The sequence below is a fragment of the Melanerpes formicivorus genome, unplaced genomic scaffold (assembly GCF_026170545.1).
Source record: "Melanerpes formicivorus ecotype bairdi unplaced genomic scaffold, bMelFor1.0.p_v2 SCAF_6, whole genome shotgun sequence".
Lineage (NCBI taxonomy): Eukaryota > Metazoa > Chordata > Aves > Piciformes > Picidae > Melanerpes > Melanerpes formicivorus.
In genome coordinates, this window is record NW_027142358.1 from 12,347,106 (window position 1) to 12,364,623 (window position 17,518).

At 42.8% G+C, this 17,518-nt stretch overlaps 1 protein-coding gene across 6 annotated transcripts in view; it reads right to left on the reverse strand.

The window, feature by feature from the left end:
• The window catches only part of GBF1 (golgi brefeldin A resistant guanine nucleotide exchange factor 1), a 108,120-nt gene extending 96,074 nt beyond the window's left edge, over nt 1-12,046 (reverse strand). For 4 of the 6 annotated variants that reach the window (XM_068139750.1, XM_068139747.1, XM_068139746.1 and 1 more), the window contains exons 1-3: nt 11,771-11,911; nt 6,590-6,695; nt 5,280-5,346 (exon numbers count right to left, since the gene is read on the reverse strand). In XM_068139750.1, coding sequence (XP_067995851.1) covers nt 5,280-5,346; nt 6,590-6,695; nt 11,771-11,778 — 181 coding nt within the window. In that variant the 5' untranslated portion in view covers nt 11,779-11,911. Of the gene's footprint in view, nt 1-5,279; nt 5,347-6,589; nt 6,696-8,631; nt 8,651-11,770 lie in introns of those variants that run through there. The other 2 variants (XM_068139748.1, XM_068139749.1) reach the window with 2 other exon arrangements.
• Between the last annotated feature and the right edge of the window lie 5,472 nt (nt 12,047-17,518).

Below are 17,518 nucleotides of genomic sequence, written 5' to 3' on the forward strand. Positions count from 1 at the left end.
AACAGACACCATCCATGAGATCAGTGAGACTTCTAGATCTTTTATGTGGGGCTAACAGGCCACAGGAAAAAGTTTAGGCTTTATTTTTTAATGTCTGCTCTAGATAACATCCAATCCTTCAATGCAAACAAAGGGAGAAGTATCACATCTTACAGATCATTAGTATTTATTACTTCATGGTAAGTCCAGGCACTTCTTGCAGCAACTCAAGGTATTAATAACATCTTTAAAATAAACACCAAAAACAAACCCACAACAAACTTTCCTGATTTCTTGAGCAGACCACAACAAACATCTCAGACTCTACTCAATAGCACTGAGAACAGGCCACACATTTATATTCACTATAAATGTCTCACTTCTTAAAACTAAATATTTCAGAAAAAGTTCAGACACTAACCCCAAATCAGGATAAAATTCCTTTATTGTTTTATAACTGAACTTCCAGAGCTCAGAAACAAGAAAATGAATATGCAATCAAATCCACATACCAGAAAACTGATGGCTAAAGTAACAAGTATATTAAGTCAGTACACTGGGCAAAGGCTTTCTTACAGTTACAGCCATTTGACCTTTAGCCAGCTCTTAATGCCCCAGCCAACCCTCTAAAGATGGAGATTTGCAGCAGCTCCTTGTGTGAAATAAGCCAGGAAAAGATTCTTCTGAACCCACTGTACAAGTATTCATTTAAAATGTCATGAATGTGCATGAAATCAGAGTGCTTCTAACAGCTTACTTTGCAGCTTCTGTTTAAAATGCACTAACTCTGAACCACCAGAGGATAAAAGGACTCAAACCTTCAAGTCTGGTACTCATGGACCTAAAATATACACAAGTACCTCTTCACAGGTGTGTTTACCTAGTTTAAACCTTATTTAAATAGACTCTTGATGCACACACTTTCCACAAACACCTGCTTCTCCCACTGCAGTGCTGATTGGTACACGGCAGTTGTATTCAGTCATTTTCTTTCCTAAAGTGATCCTACATACCAGTAAGCTGTTACCTCACTCACAAAAATATTGGTTAGTGGCTCATCCCCCAGTCAGACCAACGCACAAGTTTTGCAGTGAGAAGAACAACTACAGACACACCTGCTCATTACCTCTACATCATACTGGAATGATCTGAAGACTTCAACAGTCAAACCAAGGTTTAAGAAAATATAATCCTCAGTAGAACATGGAAGTGCAGGCATACAATTAACTCTTATTTCCAGACGTGGTTATAAAACCTCTGCCTAGTGAGCTCAAGAGCATCCTAAGTTGGAAACACTCATGAAAGAAGATGCTCAATTATCAGAAAACATCAAAAAGAAGCTTCCTTTTGTTGACCTAAATCCATAATAAAACTGAAGAAAGGAACAAATATTTCAACATCCAGACACATTTTCCAGATACTGAGCTCACTTTTAGAAGCAGTTGAATGAAAATTGTGGTGAGAGTGACCCTAGACACAGGTTTGTACGAAGGCTTCCATCAGTTTTAAAATAACTTCTCAAGATGTAGTTGCAGTTCAATTTTGCACGCACAGGCAAAGCTTGACAGTCACTGCTTCCACATGGTCACAACTCAGGAGACCAATTTTTGCTTTTTCTAAGCCTTGGCAACACAAGCCACCACATCAAACTTGGGCTTAGAGTGCTCATCTTATTGAAACTTGCATCCAGATATGAAATTTATCCTGGAGTAACTTAGGCATCACTCAAGACAACAGAATGCCTGTATTACTTTTGTTATTCTAGCAACTACTATCAAGAGAAATTAAAATACATGCACCCCATGTAACTATAAAAATGGCATACAATAAAAAGACAGTGAATGAAAGCAGACACACTGCTCATTTTCAAATTATTAGACTGTTTTTATGTCTACACAGAATTGCCATAAATTAAGTTTCTCCATCAGAATTTCAAAGAGCAACATCACTTCACACAATTCTGGTCCAAGCCCCTTAGCTAGGTACTCTTACCATAATCATGGGTTGGTTATTATTGAGCAAGAGCATCTTCTCTAGATGCTTCCTTCAGGAACCCATTCAGACACAACAGGATGGCATATCACTACCTAGTTGCAGGCAAGCTTTCACTATTTTGGAAACCAAATAAAATATGTTATGTAATTTAGCAACTCTGGAGGAGCAATACTTTGGAATAGGAATGTTTAGCTACTGGAGGCATATAGCGCATCTTTATACCCTTGGCCAGGGTATTTCAGCATCGCAGTCAAGACAGAGTTAATACCCACTAGCTCAGAGGAGAACAAAAGGTACTCCACTGCAACATGCCTAACATTTACATTGCCTCTCTTTGCTCATTAAACAGGTTTTGGTTAAATAATGAACAAACTGTATTACAGACTCCGATGAGAATTCCAAAATTATAAATCAACTGGTAAAGCCCAGAGGAGAATGAAGGGAGTGGGAGGGAAGGAAGGATAATATTGACTAATATAAAGGGCGCAGCTTGACAGTGGATATTCCTGCCACACCTGATCAAACATGCTCCATGGGGGAGGGGAAGGGAGGGCGAGAGCAAGAGGGGAGATGGGACAAGGCAGCCTGAAATTTGCATCCGGAACAGATTAAAATGGGTTCTTGGGGGATTGAGAAAATACATAATATATATTACTATAAATGCAAAATTGTACTAAAAGCTAACTCAAATGTCAAAGATTACAGCTTGAATAAATTTAAATATAAAAGAAATGCGTTTCCATGAGCTAATGAAAGAGACATGAAAGGAAGGTCTAAGTAACAAAAAAAAAAAAAAAAAAATCCACCACCCACAAAAAACCTAAGCTTGGACTTTCCATTGCCTGGAAGATGAGGCAGGAGACCATATCATTCAAAGTATTGCTTGGGAACCAGTCCATCCCTAAAACTGAAAAAAAAAAAAAAAAGGAGCACAGCAACGATGTCCTATCTCAAGACACTAGTCAGTAAACAGCAGTCACTGAGGCCGAAATTACATGTTTAAGAGAGCCCCATGTAGTCAAACCAACACACTACCGTCATCATACAAGCATTATAACCTCAGTATCACAGTATAACTAAGGTTGGAAGAGACCTCAAGGATCATCGAGTCCAACCTATCAACACAGACCCCATGACTAGACCATGGCACCAAGTGCCACGTCCAATCCCCTCTTGAACGCCTCCAGGGATGATGACTCCACCACCTCCCTGGGCAGCACATTCCAATGATGAACAACTCGCTCGGTGAAGAACTTTCTCCTCACTTCAAGTCTAAACCTCCCCTGGCGCAGCCTGAGACTGTGTCCTCTTGTTCTGGTGCTGGTTGCCTGGGAGAAGAGACCAACCCCTTCCTGGCTACAACCACCCTTCAGGTAGTTGTAGAGGGCAATGAGGTCACTCTTGAGCCTCCTCTTCTCCAGGCTAAACAACCCCAGCTCCCTCAGCCTCTCCTCATAGGGCTTGTGTTCAAGGCCTCTCCCCAGCCTTGTTGCCCTTCTCTGGACACGTCCAAGTGTCTCGATGTCCTTCTTAAACTGAGGGGCCCAGAACTGGACACAGTACTCAAGGTGCAGCCTAACCAGTGCAGAGTACAGGGGCACAATGACTTGCCTGCTCCTGCTGGCCACACTATTCCTAATGCAGGCCTAATGCAACGTGAACAATTACATGACGACTTCAGGAAACCCCTAAATCTATCAATACATTAAATATTGCTTTCTCTAACACAAGCAGATAGTGGGCTTGCATTTTTTCCACAAGTCAACAGAACACTGTATCTAGCTTATCTAGCTACTCTAGGTAAATGACCAGTCCCTGACATTTACTTGTACTGCATTTATTTGAGCATCCTGACATTCCCTGCTCTTCTTGATGAGAAGAGATATTTGCAATAATGGCAAAGAATTCCAGAACTCTTATTTTAAAGAAAATTTTCTCTCACATGAAAAAAGGAAGGAAAATTTCTTCCCAAACCCCTTTTGCTGACTGCATGAATATCCTACAGGAGAAGGGTGCACTTACGAAATAAACATAAATCCAGACCATCAAGTAGTCTTGGTACAAGCATAACATCCAGAAATGCAAGCTGTGCAGGAGATGTCTAAGATGTCATGATCTGACAGAAGAGTCCAGCTCACAACCAAGGGAAGTTCAACTGACAAAGAAAAGTGAAGCATAACGCAGGCAGCCACAAAAAAAGGAAGGAATAAGGACTTAGAACTGACACATACCCTCAGCACGTCTTGTCAGCACCTGGAAGCAGCACTACTGTACTTCTAGAGAACATACTTTTTATAGGATTCCCAGTTCAGTGCTGGCACAAGAACAGGCATACTTCACTGTTAGAAATGCAGAGAGTCCATCTCAAACTTATAGAATCAATAAGGTTGGAAAAGACCTCAGAGATCAAGTCCAACCTATTACCTAACATTAGGTTGAGCATAGTTCTGAACACTTGCTGCAATAAAGGGAACAGAAATAAAGCTTCCTTTCAAATATTAGAATCAGGAAGACAAATCCTGGGAAGAACCATCAGAATACCACTTGCATCTTAGGATTAGCTTCATTTCCAGACTCTCAACATATACTTAGGTTGCACTTAATCACTCCTGAAACTACAAAAAGACAAAATGTGGGAGGAGAGGAAAAAAGATGGGTTGGGGAGAAAAAGACAACTGTCAGGATATACATCATGGCAGTGTGTTCTACTTCTGCAAGCACTATAGATTTCCATCTCTTTTCAGTGCAATTGATCGCAATGTAAGCCTTTCACATCAAGGCTCAAGAGACCCAAATGGAAAGTGTAGTCTGTGCTTCACTTGTTAGAGGTAACAGATGATGAAAACCAACAAACCAAAGAATGTAAAAACAGATAATGGGAGGCTACTTTCTAAACAGATTTGTCCATCATTCACAGATAAGAAAGTGTAAACAATGTACAGAAAGACTATGCATATTAATGCATCAGATTTTACACATTATTACAAGCTTCAGGATATTTAAGAAACATGCATACTTATATATAAAAATGTGTGTGTTTAATACACTGTCATAGTTTGGGCTGGGTGCCCCACATACAAAAAATATATATATACATATATATGCAGATAATGGCAGCAGTGGTATTTATGTGCTGGTTTATGTTTGTATCATTTGTCTAAAATTATATATTATTTTTTTTGCTCTTCTCTTGTTATTCAATATATGGCCTCTGGATAGTAAATAAGACAAACAAGTAGACCTGTACATTTATTTGCACATATCCTAGCAGGTACATACACCTGGTGATTTCTCTATAAGCTTACCTGTTATATTATTCAGCACTTCTTTTAAGAGGCTAAAGCTATGCAGCAGGGGATCCCGTTCTTCATCCTATAGGTTATATATATAGGAAGTCATTAATGAGGCAAACATGTTCCTGAAATATTAATAATGGGTGTGTAAAGATCTTACCTACATATGAAATAAGTACTGTGGGTTGAGTTTATCACTGTCAGCATGTTTACTCTATCAAAATCAAGAGAAGCATTTTTATTTCCCTAATAGAGCTCCCCAATGTCATACAGCTCAAATGTCAAAGCACAGGTTCAAGACTGAGCATTTTGGTTTGGTTTTATTGCCCTTAGAAGTGTTTCTGATTAGCCTTCTGCTGTTCAATAAATTTCAGAGCAAAGCTACCTCGTACTGTATTGAAATGGCTCATCTGGATTTGCTATAATGTTAATCTATGCAGATTGTAATGGGAACAGAAATACAATGACATTTGGTGCCATTAAAATAACTTGAAGAAAGAATCACAGTGCAAAATTTATAGCCTATCTTTACAGTATTAAAATAAGGAGGATCAGCAATTTCTCCAAGCTGGGTACACCCAGCAGCCACACCTCCTACTGGGTGGCAGCAAGCTTTAATGAAGAAATGAGTGTTAGAAGGAAAAAGGGCCCTGCCCTTTGACAAACTACAACCATTTGCACTGGATGACAGCCATCTGCTATACATGTGACATTCTAAAGTGCACCACAGATACAGTATGCCACATGCACACATTTACACTGTGGAAGCCATAAACTGACTTTGGATCATCAGAAATAAAAACACTGTATTCATGGCTTTTAACAAAACAGGTTTGAAACTATTAACAGGTTTCAGTTCAGAACACAGCTAGCAGTGACAAAACAGAGCTAAGGGGGAAAAAGAAAGATACTACATGAAAAAATTTGAAATATTCTATGTAATGACTTCCCCAATTTTTATTTTATGGCTTTCATGATGAAGACTGTCTTCACCAAGAGGGCACAAAAGATACATAAAATAATTGTGCTATGCAAAATAACACATGTATGCAAAATACCAGGCAAATAAAAAGCCCGAAGAAGTGAATTCCCATGTTGAATACAACGTGGGGGTTTTGCTTTTACAGGGTACACAGGTAGAAGATGTCTAGCTTTGTACCTCTTGCAGCCACTAGCACACAAGAGCCGAAAGTGCTCAACATAAAACAGTGGAAAAAGTTACTCCAACAAGTGCTTAAAGAAAAAAAAACGGAAGCACTTTTCTAAAATCAGTTGGTTTCTGCCACAGCATGAACAGGGAGCAACGAATCAAGGTAACTTACCAAGTGTGTGTGAGTGTTCCATCGGGCATTACGCTTTATGGCTCCCACCACTGCGTTGATTTCACCTTGTACAATGTATATGTTCTTATCCACCATCCTGACTGTCCTGAAAATAAAAGTAATTGAAATTAATCTGCAGCTCTTCCTCACACGAGATACCAAGGTGGCCCTAGTCAAGCAGAAGGCCCATAGAGATGCAAGAAACTCTTTTGGATCTTTGTTATGTGCAGGCAGACAAGTACCATTTTGTCAAAAGGAAGAGAAAAGGAAGATGCTTTTCCAGAGAGTGCATTTTCAAGACCATGATAGTGCATCTGTGAAGCAAGGGACAACTTTGCTATGGCACTTCCTTGGGTTTTTTTGCAGTCTATGGAAGTTCAGACAGCTAAGGTCAGGGGTACCAGGACAGGCATCCATGGCAATGCAGTTACACATCTCCAGCGCTTTACACAAAGTCAAAGTTCTACACAGAGCACAAAGTCAGTCTTGCACTCTGTTAAATAAGTATCAGTGGCTGGAATAAACTGGCCAAAGCAAATCTCTCTCAGATTTTAAACTCTGACAAAATTAAGTAATTTATAACAGATGTTGATTTCACACTTGCTTCACAAAAAAAAGCTTTCAAGTAAGTAGGCAAGGAAAAAAGTCATGGGTAAGAGCCCACAATTAAATGAGCAAAACTAGAAACAAAACTGGATGGAATACAAGGGGGAAAAAAATCAAGTGGTGGAACAGAGGGGATACAAGAGGATTTTTGCCCATGTAGCATAAATAAAGCTGTAACAGCTTGGGTTACTCCAAACCTCAGAAACACCACCAAAGAAATTTCAGCACATACATCACAAATCTGTCAAGATTCACATTGATTAACATGTTTAAATTATCAACAACACTTCAAATACACCAATATCCTCTGTATGCAAGAGACTAATTTCCTTCAGGACTCCATATGTAATGGAAAGAAGGCAAGATATTATAACAAGATACACTATCAAGGGAGATAACAAAATACATTATCAAGCCAATGTAAAGATTTGTTGGCTTAGTCTGTTGGGGTGTTGGGTTTTTTTTTTGCAACAGGATGAATAATCTTATGACAAAATTGTTTCTTAATTAATTGGATTAATTGTACATACAGTATTTCTAAGTGCTACATAATAATTTAGGGGCAAAACCAAAATATTTTATAATATAGGAACTGCCATGACAGATCCAATCAGTAGTTTCTCTCATTCACGACTAGATTCACAAAAATAAACAAATAGTTCTGCCAAGTAGCTTGTCCTGAAAAACAAAGTGCTATATCCTCCCTCTATAGCTGCAAACAACAGCACAGATATTCTTCCTACTCATGTGTTTAGTGCTTGAGAGATGCCCGTTCTCAGTAGTAACTTACTGCATATTTGTATGAATGCATTAAAATACTGCACAAAAACATCCTTGCTCACAGTATTTTCCTACACTAGTGTGTTGGCTTTGTTTTACTATAAGGCATCAATGGGAGATTTTTCTCCTCTGTGTAAAATTCTTTACTATTTATTTTTTATTCCTTCGGTAATTCCGATGTTTTCCACATTTCTATGTAGGCCATTCCAGAGATCAAAAACTGATTCACAGAAGTACTTTTGGGAAATACTTTATACATTCAAATCTGGTTTTTCTGTCTTCACTGTTACAAAACAAAATCGAGCACGTAAATGCTGTAGAGCCACTCCAAGCATTTAGCAAACTGACATGGAATGAGAGACTCACCCAGCTTGATTTGGATAAGTGTGTAAAGAAATACCAGACATATGTATCACATGCCTTGCACATACACAGATACTCAATAGTTCTGCCAATATTTAAAGTGATACCAAAGCTTACAGGTTATTCTGCACACTACTGGATCTGTTTGCAGGACTCCTGTTTCTTCTCCTATACTTTTAACCCAAAGGAATCAAGTAGAAAAGTTTATTAAACTGAGTGTCTTAAAGCACTATATGGTGCCATCTCCAAACAGCAAAATAGAAAGATGACCAACACAAACCTCCAAAACACACCTTTTCATTTTAACCTGCTGGGAAATGGAATGTGCTGATCCTTTCAAGCAAGGTGCAGAAAACCCATGCTGCTTGGAAGGGCTATTAACATCCTGCAAACTTTAAGAACTTTTCTGCAGTTACATTCTTTCATCACTAACTATTTGAGATAACTTCATGAGAATGCACTCCCTTCCTCACTGCAGATTCCATTAAATGCAAATTTATTCAGAAGTAAAAAAGTTTACTGATCCAATGCAATTGAAATACACGATCATGCTAGAGATAGGCATGAACACTCAGATCTCTGAACACCACACATACAGCCCACTTCACCACAGACACTGGATACACGAGGGAAATCCTGCTTTACATTTAAGCTTGCAGCTAACGAAGCAATAGCACACATGCATTCCAAAGTAAACCATCGTCAACTGCCTTTATTCACACAAAGAACCTTTAACTGTGTGCGGGAGAAGGTCAGCTACTTCCAGAAATGCACCTTGTGAGCTAAACTCACCACAAGGATAACCATCCCTCTAAGTTTATTTAAAACAGTGGAAACAGCTTCTCTAAACTCTACACTTCCCAAAGCCCTTTAAGCTATCAGGTAATTTCAGTATGAATTCCTTCAACTGTATCTTCATCACACACAACAACTGCCCTCACTTTAGAGCTCAGCATATATGTACAACACTGAAAGAAGTTTTTAAGATCAAAATTAATACTCTGAAACTGCAGAGAAAAGAGTTGCAAGATTTGCTATACCAGCACTGAACGATCAGTTGGGTTTACCAGAGAATGGAGGCAGTTAAGCAAAACCACTAAATGTTTATTCAATGTACAAAAAACCTCAGGCTTCATGTTACAAAGGTGTGGTTTGAAGAGTGAAATATTGTATAACTGTTGGCTGGACAGGTTAACAGAGTTAATAATGCTGCAGATAATTATAAAAGTTGAAATAATCTCCTTAGCAAAGTCATGGTTCCAACACCTCTTGATGTCCTTAGATCAAGACTGAATGTCTTTCTTGAAAGCAATCATTGAACAAACACAAAATAGTGGACTCAGTCCAGAAACAAATGGATCAAGGTCTGTGGTCTTGAGCTATGGAGAAGGAAAAAAAAAAACAAGAAAGGCATCTAGTAAACTTTAAACACCTTTTAGATCTTTATCTCTTCAGTTAATCCTGGATAAATTCTAGTTTATTTCTCACAATATGTTCATACATTTGCCTAGACCTGCAGACTAGCCCTCAGAACTTTGACAAACAGCACAGTGAAAATGACAGCTCCAAACCCAGCCCACACAGCTGTCCAGACAACCATGAGAAAGAGGGATGCTGATAGCATTTACAGGCTCACTGCTAACATGTTTAGGAACACTGCAAGTGGAAAAAGGCAGATGCCTAAGCATGTCATAAAAAAAAAAACAATCTAACATTCACATGCTTCTCAAATCATTCAGTAACGTTCTATGGACAGTAATTATCAGCATTCTGAGAGTGCCAAAGTAAGTGTCAGATGCTAAACCTTCATATAAAAACACAGAGAAAATTTACATTTGCCAACGCTCTATCACATGTGCACACAACATGCCACTGCTCTAATGTGGAACTCATTACCCCAAAACATCACAGTGCACACAAACCCAGAATTTTCCTGGGGTACCACTAAGTGTCAGATACACTTCAAGGAAACACTCCCTTCCCTGTAGGAAAACGTCTGCAATTCTTCTGGAAACCAGCAAGAGTTAGTATCACAGGTGAAAGAGTCTGGCAGATTTCCATCAAGCTACTTCTTCCTATCAAAAACTTCAGCCTTCAGCTATGGTCATTGACTCAAACTCAGTGAAACTGCTCCAATATACAGAAATAACAAACAACATAATCACTACATATGCAAGAAAGCTACAGTTTCAAAGTAGCTTCTATTGACCTGAATTTGCATTGTTTATGATAACGCACGATCTATATAGTTTCTGACCTAGATTTGGCTTCTCAAGTCCTGATACAATAATCTGCACCAAAACAGAACACACAACTCACTTCAGTCTATGAATCACTAACAGTTCCTACATGACAACGAAAAATTCCCTTTCCTTCAATCTAAATCACACATAGAAGGTGCATGTGTCTGCACCAGGAAATCTAACTTGCTTGGGTTTTTCATCTAATAACTACTCTGCAATAAACACCATAGGCAGCCAAAGTTCAGAGGACTCAAGATGTTTCTCTAAAGCCTAATTCCCAATGACTGGACAAAAATAACAAAAAAGTATTGAGTTGTAAGCGTGGCAAGGAAATGTGCAGTATGGTGATGGGAAAATTCTGGAAAATCAGAAGCACCCTTTAAAAGGCAAGCAACAGTAACAAGACATGACAGCGGAGGCACACCAGAAAGGAGGGTGCGACAGACTTTCCTCCAAGTTTCCACACTTGGTTGCAACAGCGAGATAGCCTGGGAAAGAAGAAGAGAAGGCAACTGACATTTACATGTCAAAACGCAGAGTAAATATGCAGAGAGGAATTTCCTGTCTTTCAGTTACTTTACACCGTTGAAACTAAGAAACGTGGTACCAGTAGAACTCATGCCATACACTCGGCGTCAGATCTGAGCCTTCGTTCTGAAACAGCTAAGAAACTAGCTATATGCTGGGGAAAGCCTCTGTTTCCACGGCTTTTTAAGCAAGCCAACTTCCCACACGGTAAGCGGATGCCGGAGCAGGGACAGTGCACACATGGCATCTTCCGGCCCGGCCCCTCCGGGCGCAGCAGAGGGGCCACAAGCCGCAGGGCTCCGAACCCTCACTGTGCTATTCCCTTATGCCTCCAGCCCGCAGCCTGCGTTGCCCAGAGCCGAGCAGCCCCACGGCCCGACCCAGGTACCCCCGCCCTGCGGGAACCCCTGGCGGGACGTAACGCGTGTCGCGTCATCGCCGAGAGGCGGAGGGAGGCTGCCAACCCCTGCCGCCTCCTCCCCGCTGCGGGCCATTGCACTCCCCGCCGCGGGTTGCCGCTGACCCCCTGCCCGTCACCGGGACTGCCAAGCTCTATCCACGCTCCCCATCAGCATCGCAAGGCTTCCGCGACGCAGCTTCCCTCCCGGCCGCCCCCGCGTTCCGACAGTATCGCGACAGGCACTCGCCGCCCAGCACTGACCCCCGCATCCAAAATGGCGGCTCCTGCTCCACACGGCGGTGGTCGCTTCACATACCGGTCAGGCAGGCGGCGCCAAGAGCGGGAGGGCTTGGCCCTCCCTGTGTCCCGCCCTCCCTCCCAGCGGTGGCGACGGTGGGAGGCAGTTGCAGTCCCGGCGAGGCCTCGGAGCGCTGAGTCCTCCCGGGCACTGGCAAGGGAAACCGGCTCCGCACCGCTCTCACTGACGTGGAAACATGCGCACCACAACCTGCTGCCTGGTAACTGCGCCGACAGACAGCCCACAAAGCCAACCCGTGCACGATGCGGCCAGTTGTCCCCAAAAATACCCAATGGGGTCACGGTCTGAAACCGGAGGAGGCGGACCCTCCAGTGACAAGTGGTAGAAAGCCAATCATAGGAGAGAGGGTAGAACTATTACAGCCGTTGGCCAATCGTGAAGGAGTCCTCTGATCCCAGGGTGAGGCCTCGCTTAAGATGGTTGAGCGGAAGCTGGAGGAAGGGCTGCCCTCGCAAAGCATTGTGGGCTGGGCTGTGAGGCGGCACTGCGCCCAGGGCGTGAGGGGTGTTCTGGGCACAGCCTCTGGGCTGGGTTGGTCCGATGCCGCTGGGCGCTCCGTGTGTGTCTGCGAGAGAGTGGGTCCTAGCTCAGCCCCCCTGAGTACGATGGGTGATCGTGAAAGGGCCCTGTAGTGCCGTGCCTCGGGGTGTTCGTGGAGGAGAAACAGCGGGGGAAAGGACCGCCCATCTCCTGTGGCAAAGGTGAAGCAGTGGCTGCAGCAGTGATTCTCCTCCATGCTTTGGAAGTATTTCCCAACCTGTTGCTACAGCCTCTCCCAGTTTCTTCTCTGGACCAGCTAGAAGGTGGTGCCCAGCAAGCAGTTTGTTTCCCCGTAGGCAACTCTTTGGGTCAATTTTACTGTTCTCATTGCGGGACCGCTTCCCGAGGGCAGGCCATGAGTGGGCTGGCAGAAAAATGCAAATTAATTAAACAAGGCATACAGCTGTTAAGAGAGTACACACACAACAGCACCCAGAGGTGTGCACACAGCTTCTTCCTTCTACTAGGTCCTGCCTGGTACCTTTCCTCAAAGCTGAATGCAGTGGAGGCCTTGCCCAAGTTGGGCTACAAGCTGTGTGCTACAGCCTCATTTCATCCAGCCCAGCTAGCCTGGCAGCCAGTGACCACAGTTTGGTTTAATTGCGCTTTTAAGACAGTTTATTAGTCGACTCTTTGCAGCACAGGCAATCACTGCTTGGCAACTGTATAGCACTTAGCAAAACCAATTCTTTGTGCTGGTCCAACTTTCTCATCTGCTTTCTACATCAGGGTGTCAATGCTGTGTACTTTAATGGAAGTAATTTGCAGGGGTCACTCTGCTTGTTTATTCTTCAGCCCATTGAACTTTGGGCAGAAGACATAAGGTCCTTGCAGTTACCTAACAGTTTTATAGCACTAGCTTCTTTGTAGACTAGCCATGCCAGCCTTGGGACCTATTGTGGTGAGTAACAGAGTGATCAAAGCAGCAGCTACCCCAAAAGCTTGTGGTGTCTGTAGGGAAAACAAATCATACTGAAGGTGAAGGAAAAGTGAAGGTCAAAAAAACATTCACTGTCCTAATCACAATTTCATCTGATGAAGCACATCTGAAGGAGGGAAGTTCTTGGGCAAAAGCCCAAAGAAACATGCAACAGGATTTTTCCCAGGCCAGCCAAACCCAAATCTTGAGTCTGACTCCAGTGCCATCCTAAAAGACAGCCAGATATAATCACATCCCTCTCTCAAGGGCACAGCTTCCAAAGAGGTTGTTGTGGGATGGGACACTGGAGATAGTAGTCACCATATTCTTCACTCTCCAAACAAATAGCTGCCTGAATATTGCCTGATCAAGAATCACTGTGTCCTTTCCTCCCAGCTCTGACAGCTGGAGCCAAGGGGACTTTTTTTCAACTGGGCTTTAATTGACATGCAGAAAGTCTTTGAAATTTAAGCTGTAATTGAATTAAGCTGGCACATTTATTCCCCAATGGTGGAACAAGAAGCAGCATGTTGCAATGGGTTAACCATGAGCTCAAACAAAGATGCATTACCCCAGCCTCTGCTGCAGCTGTGGTACATTCACTTTTCAGTTTGTGTTCCTTGGCTATAAAACAGAAGGTCAAATACCTAGCACAGAGAGACTGCAAAAGCCACCTAAGCAATGAGTGAAGGTTTGCAGAACAAGCAGATTAGTTGCTGGTGTTTTCTTCTTCCATTCTGCCCTGTTCCAGCAGCTGCTAAAGCCCTTGTGGTATCTGCCAGCCACTCGGAGATTCACAGGTGTTTGTCTTTGCCACTTTGTTCATCCACTCCCTGGTCAGGGAAGGGACTTCAGGCTACTGCACACAACACCGCACAGCTCAGTCCATGTCAGTGAAGCCTGCCTGCCCTCCCAGAGAAGGGGCTGGGGCCCTCTCCATGTCTTCTTGTCCCTTCTTGTGCCAGCTGCACAGCTCAGGCTTCCTACCCAGCCTGATCTGGTGAATCAGAACCCTGCTAAGGTGTTATTTATGGAAGCCTGTCACGGAGCTTGAAACCAAGCCAGCCAGGAGCCTTCTGCTTCACCCAAATGCATCTTAGTGCATTAATAAAGAGCAAACATTGCAGTGTGCTTTGCATTTTTACTTACAATCCAGCACTGCATTGTCTGGAGAGAAAAAAAAATACAGTACAGCCCTGCACTGCCTGGAGAGAAGAGAGTTCACTCACACTACAGCACTGCGTTAGTCAGCCCTCAGACAGCCCAGCACCACCCTGGCCACACAGAAAATCCTGCTGATGTGACAGTGTGGCACCAACATCCCCAGCTCAGCAGCAGCCAGGAAACATGGGTTGCCTGAACTGTCTGATCCAGCAGCACTTTGCCAGAGCAGTGCACAAGCCTGTGCAGATCATGTGTAGGCAAGCTGGAGCCCTGTATTTACACTAACAGATCTAGGTAGTAGGACCAGAACACAGGACAGCCCCCTGTCCCTTTATTCTCAAGGTAATGCACTAGTTCTTATACACTGTGTGGTACAATACAACCAAAGATCAGATAAGTACAGTATGTGTACATCCCTCAGGTTCCTGCTGTCTGTTCAGGAAAGTTGGACTGTATCCTCGCTGCAAAGATGCAGCTTTTCAGCAGTTTTCATCTTGAGTATTCCTCCTCAGCCCATAAGGAGCATATGGAAGGGCTGCAAACTCACAATTACCCCCTCAAGTCGTGATCAAGCAACCTGTTCAGCTCACCTGCTTTCATCCAGACACCTGAGCATCCAGCTCCTTGCAAAGAGCAACATCTTCACGGGGAGCACCAACTACCTTAATTTGGGTCCAGACTGACAATGTAATAGCCTGACTCCTACAAGCTTTTGATGAAACTGTCACAAATCCATATTGCCAACCACCTCTGCCTCTGCAACCTGTACCAATGGACAGGATCAGCTTTACATGGTCCATTACTCTTGCTCAGCCCCTGCCAGATCATGATCATCTACAAAGCTCAGATATAATACCTACGGGCACATGCAAACTAGAATTTTTCTGGGAGCTTAAATAGTCAAAAAAAGGTTAAGCTTCCATCCTTACTTCTTGCAGGCTTTTGCTATTTCTCAGAGGCTTACCAGAAAAAGTGTAGACAGAAAGAATTGACTCAGAAGGTACAAGCATCTGTCACAGCTAGAAACTACTTGCAGTCACTCTCCCCAGAGCTGAGCATCGAAAAAAATGCTACTGAATGCTGAATACAGTAGTTCTAAGCAGCTGCTCCTTTTCAGAGCAAGATCAGGTAGAGGCTAGCCCAAAGCCAGTTGAAAGCTCTCCTGATGAGAACTGATGTGCTGCATCTGGTGCAACCTGCACTTGGGTCAGGACCTACAAGTGACACTACAAAGCTAAATGGATATGCTCAGAAATATTAAAATACTTCTCTGGAAATTATGCAAAGTACAATATTGAAGTTGCAGACCAACCACCTTAGTCTACAGTACTGTACCAGCTGTTCTGCTTAGCCCATGTCTCAGGAACACTCCTGCACTTCGCAGTGACATGAAATTCTCCCAATGAACATCCCAATGTAAGGCTTTCCATTGTCTTTTCTTGGCTGAGCCAAGCCATGCCTTTTGGGCAGGAACAACCCGGGTGCAGTTAGTCACATCTCCGTCACCTCTTGGCTAGACTATAGCTACGTGATACACCTGGGCATGAAGCCCACAGCACTTGGCAAATGCCAACCAGAAGAGCATGCTGCAGTAGGAGCCTGGCTACCAAAAAACCTACCCTCTGCTCTCTAGACCGCCTTTTGGCTTGGAAGCCAAGCGGAATTCAAGTCCGAGTCCTGATCTTCAAGGCATTTGATGGCATGGATGCAGCATGGATAAAAGATCAGTTAAGAAATAAAGATGGAAACTATGATCCACAATCAACAACTCCACTATTCTTCTCCATGAGCAGTGGACCCATATAGCATGTAGCAGAGACAGTTTCCTTTGAGAACAAAATCTTCCTGCCTGGTCAAAAATTAAACATGTCTAAGATGCTGAGTAATTCCCTCCTTGGCATATCCCATCTGCCAAGATGTGAATCAGGTCACTCTGAGTTTAGTTTGCTTTTCTATTATTTTATTATATATAAATTAGGAACATCTGTCTCCTGAACCCCGGTGAAGATCTTGGTGTCTTCCTCAGCAGTTAATTCTCCAGCTGGCAAGATGAGATACACTATAGCTAAAAGGTCTTGGCGTTAACCAGCAAGATCTGCTACTACATTCCAATCACAAATGTTAGAGCATTCCCTCCCCAAAAGACCCAGTTACACCACAGTTGCCCTAATGAAAGGCACCTAGTGCAGGTCCCTGGATGGTCTAATACAGTAGTCTTCATGTTGGGCTTCACAGGGAACAAGCTTGTGACATAGCACTGTTCACATTTCCCTTTGCCCACGGGAAACAGCTAAAACTACCTTGGTTTTGTTATTACTTGAAGACATAAGCACAACTGTGTTTGTTGGAGGCTACTGATGGTTGAGGGAGTGACATGCAACTCACAACAAGGTTCTTTCATTGCTGCAGATTCTGAGTAGGGTTTTCAGCTTCCCTGCAGCCTGGTGTGATAGAGACTGCCTGTAGAAAGTGCTAGTGCTGCTATACTGCATATGCTTCTCTTGATGGAGACAAGCCTATGCCAGAATTGATTAAAATTTGGTCTGGAAAAAGATGTGGTCTAGCTTACTGTCATTTTTGGCAGGGGGAAAAAAAAAAAGTAAAGCTAACACAAACCCCAGGTAACTACCATTTAAAAATACAGTAACTTCTTACAAGTGTATTAGCATTGTGACTCCTTTTCAACTCCCTGTATTTCTACTGAATTAATGCATTTGTGCATGTTTTTTTGATCTGTAATCCATAAAGCCTGGGTCTGCTTAACCTCTCTTACATCCTGTGTTGCTTCGTGCACATTTGTCTTCCCATACATATCTATATGCCATGCTATGTGTTTAGCAGGCTCCCTAAATGTCTCGTAAATCACCCAAGAGTACAATTCAATCCTATTCTCACAACATTATTTCCTAATCTCTAAAACATGTCAGTAGAAGAGCTTGAGGGTGACCTTTGGCACCATAAATCAGAAAGCGGGTCGACGTGGAAATGACCTTAAGAAAATCAGACCATAGAATAGTGCGTCTAACTCTGAAAGCGCCAGGCAGGGATAAACCTCTCCCCTAGGCTC